General features: G+C 34.0%; 1 protein-coding gene across 5 annotated transcripts in view; it reads left to right on the forward strand.

Annotated features, from left to right (window-relative positions):
* The window catches only part of LOC139482733 (uncharacterized), a 151,694-nt gene that overhangs the window by 134,933 nt on the left and 4,115 nt on the right, over positions 1–12,646 (forward strand). For 4 of the 5 annotated variants that reach the window (XM_071266797.1, XM_071266798.1, XM_071266800.1 and 1 more), the window contains 3 exons: positions 5,601–6,155; positions 8,359–8,624; positions 10,176–10,432. In XM_071266797.1, the coding sequence (XP_071122898.1) occupies positions 5,601–6,155; positions 8,359–8,624; positions 10,176–10,228 (874 nt within the window). In that variant the 3' untranslated portion in view covers positions 10,229–10,432. Of the gene's footprint in view, positions 1–5,600; positions 6,156–8,358; positions 8,625–10,175; positions 10,433–12,646 lie in introns of those variants that run through there. The other variant, XM_071266801.1, reaches the window with a different exon arrangement.

Below are 12,646 nucleotides of genomic sequence, written 5' to 3' on the forward strand. Positions count from 1 at the left end.
TGTGTTATTAAAATTTGCTGTTACAAAATATTAAAAATTATTATAAATTAAGGAATGTATCTCCCTCGTGCAAAGCTCTGATTCCTTCACGAATTTGGCTATACTTTTTGGACCTTTTGGATTATAGCTCTTCACCTTTTATATAAGCTTTGGATTTCAAATATTTTGGCTCCGAGCATCACTGAAGAGACATGTATTGTCGAAATGCGCATCTGGTGCAACAAAATTGGTACCGTTGATTTTATTACTACCACTGGGTCGATGCCTCTGCTGGTGGACTATTAGTCCCCGAGGGTATCACCAGCCCAGTAGCCAGTACTTAGGTACTGGCATGAAAATACGGATTTTTTGTGTTATTACAATTTGCTGTTACAAAATATTAAAAATTATTATAAATTAAGGAATGTATCTCCCTCGTGCAAAGCTCTGATTCCTTCACGAATTTGGCTATACTTTTTGGACCTTTTGGATTATAGCTCTTCACCTTTTATATAAGCTTTGGATTTCAAATATTTTGGCTCCGAGCATCACTGAAGAGACATGTATTGTCGAAATGCGCATCTGGTGCAACAAAATTGGTACCGTTGATTTTATTACTACCACTGGGTCGATGCCTCTGCTGGTGGACTATTAGTCCCCGAGGGTATCACCAGCCCAGTAGCCAGTACTTAGGTACTGGCATGAAAATACGGATTTTTTGTGTTATTAAAATTTGCTGTTACAAAATATTAAAAATTATTATAAATTAAGGAATGTATCTCCCTCGTGCAAAGCTCTGATTCCTTCACGAATTTGGCTATACTTTTTGGACCTTTTGGATTATAGCTCTTCACCTTTTATATAAGCTTTGGATTTCAAATATTTTGGCTCCGAGCATCACTGAAGAGACATGTATTGTCGAAATGCGCATCTGGTGCAACAAAATTGGTACCGTTGATTTTATTACTACCACTGGGTCGATGCCTCTGCTGGTGGACTATTAGTCCCCGAGGGTATCACCAGCCCAGTAGCCAGTACTTAGGTACTGGCATGAAAATACGGATTTTTTGTGTTATTAAAATTTGCTGTTACAAAATATTAAAAATTATTATAAATTAAGGAATGTATCTCCCTCGTGCAAAGCTCTGATTCCTTCACGAATTTGGCTATACTTTTTGGACCTTTTGGATTATAGCTCTTCACCTTTTATATAAGCTTTGGATTTCAAATATTTTGGCTCCGAGCATCACTGAAGAGACATGTATTGTCGAAATGCGCATCTGGTGCAACAAAATTGGTACCGTTGATTTTATTACTACCACTGGGTCGATGCCTCTGCTGGTGGACTATTAGTCCCCGAGGGTATCACCAGCCCAGTAGCCAGTACTTAGGTACTGGCATGAAAATACGGATTTTTTGTGTTATTAAAATTTGCTGTTACAAAATATTAAAAATTATTATAAATTAAGGAATGTATCTCCCTCGTGCAAAGCTCTGATTCCTTCACGAATTTGGCTATACTTTTTGGACCTTTTGGATTATAGCTCTTCACCTTTTATATAAGCTTTGGATTTCAAATATTTTGGCTCCGAGCATCACTGAAGAGACATGTATTGTCGAAATGCGCATCTGGTGCAACAAAATTGGTACCGTTGATTTTATTACTACCACTGGGTCGATGCCTCTGCTGGTGGACTATTAGTCCCCGAGGGTATCACCAGCCCAGTAGCCAGTACTTAGGTACTGGCATGAAAATACGGATTTTTTGTGTTATTAAAATTTGCTGTTACAAAATATTAAAAATTATTATAAATTAAGGAATGTATCTCCCTCGTGCAAAGCTCTGATTCCTTCACGAATTTGGCTATACTTTTTGGACCTTTTGGATTATAGCTCTTCACCTTTTATATAAGCTTTGGATTTCAAATATTTTGGCTCCGAGCATCACTGAAGAGACATGTATTGTCGAAATGCGCATCTGGTGCAACAAAATTGGTACCGTTGATTTTATTACTACCACTGGGTCGATGCCTCTGCTGGTGGACTATTAGTCCCCGAGGGTATCACCAGCCCAGTAGCCAGTACTTAGGTACTGGCATGAAAATACGGATTTTTTGTGTTATTAAAATTTGCTGTTACAAAATATTAAAAATTATTATAAATTAAGGAATGTATCTCCCTCGTGCAAAGCTCTGATTCCTTCACGAATTTGGCTATACTTTTTGGACCTTTTGGATTATAGCTCTTCACCTTTTATATAAGCTTTGGATTTCAAATATTTTGGCTCCGAGCATCACTGAAGAGACATGTATTGTCGAAATGCGCATCTGGTGCAACAAAATTGGTACCGTTGATTTTATTACTACCACTTGGTCGATGCCTCTGCTGGTGGACTATTAGTCCCCGAGGGTATCACCAGCCCAGTAGCCAGTACTTAGGTACTGGCATGAAAATACGGATTTTTTGTGTTATTAAAATTTGCTGTTACAAAATATTAAAAATTATTATAAATTAAGGAATGTATCTCCCTCGTGCAAAGCTCTGATTCCTTCACGAATTTGGCTATACTTTTTGGACCTTTTGGATTATAGCTCTTCACCTTTTATATAAGCTTTGGATTTCAAATATTTTGGCTCCGAGCATCACTGAAGAGACATGTATTGTCGAAATGCGCATCTGGTGCAACAAAATTGGTACCGTTGATTTTATTACTACCACTGGGTCGATGCCTCTGCTGGTGGACTATTAGTCCCCGAGGGTATCACCAGCCCAGTAGCCAGTACTTAGGTACTGGCATGAAAATACGGATTTTTTGTGTTATTAAAATTTGCTGTTACAAAATATTAAAAATTATTATAAATTAAGGAATGTATCTCCCTCGTGCAAAGCTCTGATTCCTTCACGAATTTGGCTATACTTTTTGGACCTTTTGGATTATAGCTCTTCACCTTTTATATAAGCTTTGGATTTCAAATATTTTGGCTCCGAGCATCACTGAAGAGACATGTATTGTCGAAATGCGCATCTGGTGCAACAAAATTGGTACCGTTGATTTTATTACTACCACTGGGTCGATGCCTCTGCTGGTGGACTATTAGTCCCCGAGGGTATCACCAGCCCAGTAGCCAGTACTTAGGTACTGGCATGAAAATACGGATTTTTTGTGTTATTAAAATTTGCTGTTACAAAATATTAAAAATTATTATAAATTAAGGAATGTATCTCCCTCGTGCAAAGCTCTGATTCCTTCACGAATTTGGCTATACTTTTTGGACCTTTTGGATTATAGCTCTTCACCTTTTATATAAGCTTTGGATTTCAAATATTTTGGCTCCGAGCATCACTGAAGAGACATGTATTGTCGAAATGCGCATCTGGTGCAACAAAATTGGTACCGTTGATTTTATTACTACCACTGGGTCGATGCCTCTGCTGGTGGACTATTAGTCCCCGAGGGTATCACCAGCCCAGTAGCCAGTACTTAGGTACTGGCATGAAAATACGGATTTTTTGTGTTATTAAAATTTGCTGTTACAAAATATTAAAAATTATTATAAATTAAGGAATGTATCTCCCTCGTGCAAAGCTCTGATTCCTTCACGAATTTGGCTATACTTTTTGGACCTTTTGGATTATAGCTCTTCACCTTTTATATAAGCTTTGGATTTCAAATATTTTGGCTCCGAGCATCACTGAAGAGACATGTATTGTCGAAATGCGCATCTGGTGCAACAAAATTGGTACCGTTGATTTTATTACTACCACTGGGTCGATGCCTCTGCTGGTGGACTATTAGTCCCCGAGGGTATCACCAGCCCAGTAGCCAGTACTTAGGTACTGGCATGAAAATACGGATTTTTTGTGTTATTAAAATTTGCTGTTACAAAATATTAAAAATTATTATAAATTAAGGAATGTATCTCCCTCGTGCAAAGCTCTGATTCCTTCACGAATTTGGCTATACTTTTTGGACCTTTTGGATTATAGCTCTTCACCTTTTATATAAGCTTTGGATTTCAAATATTTTGGCTCCGAGCATCACTGAAGAGACATGTATTGTCGAAATGCGCATCTGGTGCAACAAAATTGGTACCGTTGATTTAATTACTACCACTGGGTCGATGCCTCTGCTGGTGGACTATTAGTCCCCGAGGGTATCACCAGCCCAGTAGCCAGTACTTAGGTACTGGCATGAAAATACGGATTTTTTGTGTTATTAAAATTTGCTGTTACAAAATATTAAAAATTATTATAAATTAAGGAATGTATCTCCCTCGTGCAAAGCTCTGATTCCTTCACGAATTTGGCTATACTTTTTGGACCTTTTGGATTATAGCTCTTCACCTTTTATATAAGCTTTGGATTTCAAATATTTTGGCTCCGAGCATCACTGAAGAGACATGTATTGTCGAAATGCGCATCTGGTGCAACAAAATTGGTACCGTTGATTTTATTACTACCACTGGGTCGATGCCTCTGCTGGTGGACTATTAGTCCCCGAGGGTATCACCAGCCCAGTAGCCAGTACTTAGGTACTGGCATGAAAATACGGATTTTTTGTGTTATTAAAATTTGCTGTTACAAAATATTAAAAATTATTATAAATTAAGGAATGTATCTCCCTCGTGCAAAGCTCTGATTCCTTCACGAATTTGGCTATACTTTTTGGACCTTTTGGATTATAGCTCTTCACCTTTTATATAAGCTTTGGATTTCAAATATTTTGGCTCCGAGCATCACTGAAGAGACATGTATTGTCGAAATGCGCATCTGGTGCAACAAAATTGGTACCGTTGATTTTATTATATCCATTTTACCTGTACAAAGTTATATCATTCTCGAAAGATTTCAGTTTATATTTATTTTACCTGCACAAAGGTAAAGCATTCACGACAGATTTCAGTTTATATTTATTTTACTGGCACAAAGTTAAATAATTCTTGTCATATGTACAGTTTAACAAAGGACAAATTTATCAAATAGCCACATTAACCCATATAACAAAGTCGTCAACATACAATCTTAAACAAAGGACAGATAACCCACAATGAGGTCGTCAACATACAAACTTAAACAAAGGACTTATAACCCATAGTGAGGTCGTTAACATACATACTTAAACAAAGGAAAACAGCAGAAAAACCAATATGGAGGTCGTCAACATAAAATCTTTAACAAAGGATAGATTTACCAATGAGCAAGCTTTCAATTGTCCCAAGTCTGAACAATTAATTGAAAATACTGACAACTGCTAGTATCAACATCAATTTATTAAGGACGAGTGCAAATTGATTATATTTTTTGTTTTCTTCAAAGATTTTATTGAAAATGTGTTTCTAAATTAGAACAGAGTTGGTTGCCTTCCATGCATATGCCTTTGGGTTTTTATAACCCGATGTTATCGTTCTTTGTTTAGTGGTTCTATAAAAAAAATATGTGGTATGATTTCCAATGATAAAACTAAAAGACATGGATGTATACTATTGATTTTTTAAAGTTCTAATTCGATATTGTTTCTTATATAAATCAGTTTAATAAAAAGTATATATTTGTGTTTTATAGATTATCGGTAAAAAAAAATGTATAGCCAGGAGTAAACTAATTTGATCATTATGTTTTAGGTTTCTTTCCAGAATAATTATACAAGACTTGCAAACTAAAAAAGTATTTAATTTCTACTACGATAATTGGCTTGGAATTCAAAGTGGTACTGCTAAAGTGTGTTTGTCAATCAAGTCAGGTTACGAATTGAAGCAACAGTTTTTCCTTAGAACAAGTCAAGATTTACGTAGAGGGCATTTGTGGATCAGTATAATCTCAAAACCACCATGTAGTAATTTTACGAGGGCTCAAAGATTATCATGCGCATTGTCTTTATTGTTTTGTACAATGTTGTCCTGTCTGATGTTTCATGGAATTCCGACTGACGAAACGATTAGTTCTGATGTAGCCAGTATTCAATTTGAATTTTCTCTGAAAGACTTTATCATTGGTTTGGAAAGTAGTATAATAATGTTTCCTATAAACTTTGCCATCATTGAACTTTTTGTGCGATCAAAAACAAAACAGCTACATAAAGAACGATATATGGAAATTGGTGTTAACCGTCCAACGACAAGTGATGAAAAAGGATCAGATAAAAAAGATAATGAAATTGTTGCAGTAAAACGATGGATGTAAGTTAACAAATTTTATAATCTGTTTCTTGTATCACAATGGTGTGCATGAGATGGCTCAGCCTATTTGTAAAGCTAGGTTAATTATACATAAAGTAATAAAACGATGGTAGTCATCTATGAAACCAAATCAATACATGCGCAGGACACAACACGCAAAAAACAAAGAAAAATGGCCTTTACTGCTGTTCTTCATCTATAAGTTATTAAAATATCGCAGAGCAAACACATTTACTTCTTTTATCAAATATTTTATACAAAATACAGCAATTTTGTATATCTAATAAAGGTTTTTTTTTTCCAGTCCGTATCACCTACCCTGTATCGTATACCCCATATTGCATAGCTAAACCCGTATCCCATACCCCGTATCGCATAGCAAAACCCGTATTGCATGCCTGGCGTGACGTCATAACTCGAATGACGTCAACGTTTAACATATGACGTCTAGTTATTGTATTTCCTTGCATAGGAAAAAAATGAGTTCCACTTAAAAAAAAATATCCTATCATTTCAACTAAAATCAATATTTTTCCATGAATTATTACCCAGTAAAAATAAAAACAAAATAAGATGTAGAAATTTTTACGATATGATTTGGTGAGAATAGATAGCAAACTTTTCAAGAACTATTTGTCTTGCTATTCACCTCGTCAGAAACTTAAAGTGATCATGAATCATACCATCGCCAAATAAATAATAAAACTTTAAACATTTCCACATCTTATGATATTTATTTCATAAATATTAATTTTAGTTGAATTATTACCCTTAGGACAGGATCGTTAGTGGAAGCATTTGAATATATGGTCTTTAACGTATATTGAGATTGTAATAAGGTTATAGGGGACATTACGATGTGGACATTAAGCAAATAATGAAGTCAATAAAAAAACAAGCCAGCTGGAAAAATACAGGAAAATCATTATGTTCTTTTCTAGCTATAATTTCGGATGATTTAAAAAAACGAGGAAATCATATGAATCTAATTCTATCGAAATATATGATAAACAGAATAATACATGGCAAAATCCGTATCGCATGCTGTATCACCACTCGACCAATATCAACCCTCGGGACCTTCGGCCCTCTGGACTGATATTGGTTTCACGGGATGATACAGCATGCGATACGGATTTTGTCATGTATTCTTCTATGTACATCAAAATCTTTCCCAATTCTCTTACAGACTCTCGTCACTCTCTGTTCCAATGATTAATTGGAGTTCGGTATTTTTGTTATTATACTTTTATCTTAAAAGAGGTGCGAAAGATACCAGAGGGATAGTCAAACTCATAGATAAAAAATAAACTGACAATGCCATGGCTAAAAGTAAAAAGACAATCAGACAAATAATAGTAGAGACGACACAACATAGAAAACTCTCGACCTAGCAACACGAACCCCACCAAAAACTGGGAGGGTTAGCAGATCCTGCTCCACATCTTGCATTCGTCGTGTTGCTTATGTTATTAAAATTCCAGTAAATAGTCTAATTCGGTAGGTTACCTTCGTGAAACGGGAAGGGTATTGTAGTTAATATTAGTTGATCGAAATACCTCTTATAATCATAATGTTTTGGATCTTTACATATCAGTTCTTTATAACATTTGTAAATCAAAATAACTACATACTTGTTATCAATGCATTGAGATCTTTTCATATCAGTACTTAAACGATATTTGTATATTGATATAACTACATACAGTGAAACCTGTCTAAACTGAACCTCTTCGGGGCCAAATATTTTGTTAGGTTTAAACAAGTTAACATCTCATAAAGTTTAATATACTGGACTTAAAAACATACAGTGAAACCTGTCTAAACTTAACCTCTTCGGGGCCAAATATTTTGTTAGGTTTAAACAAGTTAACATCTCATAAAGTTTAATATACTGGACTTAAAAACATACAGTGAAACCTGTCTAAACTTAACCTCTTCGGGGCCAAATATTTTGTTAGGTTTAAACAAGTTAACATCTCATAAAGTTTGATATACTGGACTTAAAAACATACAGTGAAACCTGTCTAAACTTAACCTCTTCGGGGCCAAATATTTTGTTAGGTTTAAACAAGTTAACATCTCATAAAGTTTGATATACTGGACTTAAAAACATGTTTGGATTAGACAAGATTTCGATTTATGCAAGATTCGGTTTGCACAGATTTCACTGTATTTTTTTATCCAAACTTATTATTTTCAGGTTTCCATGGTGGGTTATATACATTGCATGGACCACAACTATTTTGACATCGTTGGTTTCGTCATATTTTGTTATGCTGTACGGATTAAAATATGGCTACTATGAAAGTTTGAATTGGCTGGTTTCCTTTCTTACAGCATTTTTTGATGATGTCTTTTTAATGGAGCCTATCAGTGTTGTGTTTTTTGCCATGTTGTTCACATTTATATTGAAACGGGAAGTCAAAATTGATTCTGCTCCAGCCTTGATTGTACACAAACCAGAAAGTAAGTTTGTTAATCTTTAGTTGATTTTTTTATGGTTTCTAATAGTATTAGTCTCCTATCGATGACGCCATAAGTCACGATGAGTCAGCAAGTCAGTCCGTCAGACAGTTTCTTTATATGCTAAGTAAACTCATCATATATACAAGCATTAAAACAGTTTCTGCACTTGTTATCTAACTAGAGATTAGATACTTAACATAGAGTCATATCATAAAAAAGGTTTAGTACGTTGACATAGAAAACTACTAGTACTGAGAAATTTAATTAAACGTATAACCTATGATTAGAATGATAAGATATTTGGATTTAATTGTAACAAATGAAGTTTGAGTTTGGTTCTGGTTGTTTCATTTTCATCGGAGTTGTCAATGGGCTTTCTAATTGCTGTGGATTCATGGATTCGTGGATTGAGGAAAACTTGCATTTTCGTGGATATTTGATTTTCATGGTTTGTCAATCTGTGCATGCAAAGCCTATAGAAAATTTGTAATTCGTTGTTCATTTGAATTCATGGTTCCACTGTAGCCACGAAACCCACGAAAATTTGTATCCAACGAATACTGATGAGTCCACAGTAGGAAAAGATTGTAAATATATTTCACTCGAAATGCTTGTTTCGTCTGTGCAATCATCCAAAAGCAAATATTTTTGGGGAAAAACCTTCAATGAATATGAGGTGAATCTGAATTGGTATGAATGCCAATGAGACAACTCTCCACGAGAGGTCAAGTGACACAGAACCTCCAAAACCCATACTGCATAGTCAGCTACAAAGGACCCGAAATGACATGTAAAACATTTCAAACCAGAAAACTAACGGCCTAATTTGTTTCCAAAAAAATGAACAAAACACAAATATGTAACACATAAATAAAGGACAACTTCTGAATTACAGGCTTCTGACTTGTGACAGACATTCAATTGTGGATCTATATTTTTGAAGATAATGAAAAGTCCGTTACTCATGAAAACAATTAAAATGTGTTTGGAATTTTGAACAAGCGAGACAATTTTTGTTACGGCAGAGATTTTCAGCTCTGCACACAATTCTTTTTTAACTTAACAATATCTCTTTATTGCATATTTGCTGTAACAACTTACTACGTTTACAGTTTATTACTTAGTATCCCTCATGTTAGTTTACCTAATAGTTTAGGGAAGCATCATTTGGAAAGATATAATATTATCTATAACAAATTAATTTCACAATTATATATAATAAATATTGTGAATACACATACAGATCTTTGTTTTTCTTTCCTTATTTTACACATAAAATTTCCGGAATCCTCTTCGTTATCATCCTCTTTACACAATATCAGCCAAACGATTACTATGTTACAGTAAAATTAAGAAGCTATGATCATAATACATTGCAAAAGTTGTGTACGTCTTAAATTTATGACGGAATAGAAATATGAAAACTTTAACAAACTACCAACTACCAATAGAGACATAGTTATACACTTTTCTTATATCAGTATAGAAAAACTAGAAAAACTCAATAACTTCTAGATGATATTTATTGAAGCAATTATCTTTTTATTCCAGAAAACAATACATTATTGCAGAAAAGAAGTAATACGAAAACATTTATCCCATGACATGCTTCAAAAAAAGATTTAAAGAAAGCTAAACAAGAACTTGATTTAAAAGAAAAAATCCAGACAAATCTCCAAGATATAATTCTTTATGTGTTTTTCACATTTATGTTGTTATTTGTTGTTCACAACCATCGACCAGTGGAGAAATGTTTCATGCAGTCACAAGATATCAACAATATTTTTATCCAAAATACATTAGAACATGTAAGTAATACAAACAAGAAAGAAATGAACAAAGGAGCAATCATAAACCATTAGTCAATAGTTATCAAAGGTACTAGGATTATAATTTAGTACGCCAGACGCGAGTTTCGTCTACATAAGAGTCATCAGCGACGCTCATATCAAAATATTTACAAAGCCAAACAAGTCAAAAGTCAAATTAGACCGAACAATTTCATAAATCCATCAATAAGATACAACTAATTTTTTTATTTTTTTTAAATGAGAATTTAATAATCTCCATTGGGAGCGAGACAGGATAAGCCAACAAATAAGTTTCTCCTGCTTTTAATGCATCACCCGCCTTGTTACTAAACCTTGTACACAGATAACATCAATGTTTGTTTTTTTAAATGAAGACCCAGTTTTGTTTTGTAGAGGACACGGGTTTTTTTTTTCGTAGGCAACGTGAACATGCATACATTGTCTGTCGAAAAAAATCAAAATAAATTTCATCGTAAAACAAACTGTTGTCGTGTAAAAATTTATTTTAAACGGGAACTTTTCAGAATAAGGAGGACACTTTTTTCGAAAGCGAAACGTATACATTATTAAACTATCTCCAAACTAAGTTTAAATGGAATATAAATACTCTCAAGCATACAATGATAATAATTATCTTATAACATTATATTAGATTTAAAATTAAGAAGATGCAGTATGATTGTGTCATCATAATAATTAAGTAACAATAGTAACTCGACGGGTTTCGAATGTGGAGCAAGATCTGCTAACCCTTCCGGAGCACCAGATATCACACCTATTTTGGCGTGGTCCGTGTTCCTTCGTCTTTAGTTTTTCCATGTTTTGTCTCGTGTATTATTATTTGTCTGTTTTCCTTTTTCTTTTTTAGCCAAGGAGTTGTCAATAAATTCAATTTATGAGTTAGACTGTCCCTCTAATATCTTACACCCCTCTTTTATAACAGTAGTAAAGCACGTTTACTTATAGCTTCATTTACAATATTAACTATCATCAACTTATTTATTTATTGACGGACGGTCAGGAAAAGAATTTAAACTGCTCTGCACTAACTAATCATGCATGCAACCATGTTAGATATTCTGGTACCATAAGATAATGGTTTCACCTCTTGGTCTTGCATTGCGACGAGACAAAAAAACAATTGATGAGAATAAACATGACAACCAAACTCACATATCACTAATTAAGCGGGTATCTCTGTTTTCTCTTTTTGCATAAAATATTAAGATGGTATTCGAAAGAGTTATATTGTATCAGTGGCGATTTTAGGGGGCTTATAAAGTGGGCAACCGTCCATCGTTTTGTTTTGATTACACAATAAATATATGTTTTTCACGATTTATATGATATTTTTTTTAAATTCTTAGCATCCAATCGTGGTTTATATTTCGTGTTATGCAATTACGCAACGTTTAAAACAACATAGATTCGCTCATATATATATATATATCGTCGCTGTTATGCAAAAACCTCGTATCTAAGGTTTTCATAATTTTACACCAGGCAATAAAAACTGATTTTTTTTATCGATTATTTAGAATTAAATATTTATGTTCCAATGTATGCAAAAATATCGTATCTTCTAACCAATCAATTACCAAGGCGAGCAAAAATTTCTGCACCTATATTGTATTTTCTAAGCTATACATAATATATTAGACAAAACTGAACCTGTTATAATCTCAGCTGCTAGTGCCATCTTTTTTTTCTTTTGAGATATGATATTTTCGCACAACAAAATGTCTCACCAATCCGACTACACTTTTTCGTCACTTGTCAGAATTCGGGTTAATGATGGGTTAGAAGATCAGATATTTTCGCATTCAGTGGAACATACATATTTAATTCTTAATAATCGATAAAAAGATTTCCGCAAAAAATAAGAGATACGAGGTTTTTGCATAACAGCGACGATATATTCAATTATAAACTTGTTTAAATGCTCCTATATATGTGCAAATATAAATTTGTTTGAATGTTTATCATTTGTCAACGCACGATAACAAATACACAATGGAGATTTGAAAGAACCGTTTATTTATAAAAATGTCTATATGGTGATCACGTGAAAATGTAGACAATGTAATAAAAACAATTGCCACATGCAGTTTGTGCATCAAGTCTTTACCCTCATACATGAGACGATATCTAATGACAGTCTAGCAGTTCTTAATCAACTAATTGGATTTTCAGTGCATTTTTTTCGCGCAA

The sequence above is a fragment of the Mytilus edulis genome, chromosome 7 (genome assembly GCF_963676685.1).
Source record: "Mytilus edulis chromosome 7, xbMytEdul2.2, whole genome shotgun sequence".
In the NCBI taxonomy this organism is placed as follows: domain Eukaryota; kingdom Metazoa; phylum Mollusca; class Bivalvia; order Mytilida; family Mytilidae; genus Mytilus; species Mytilus edulis.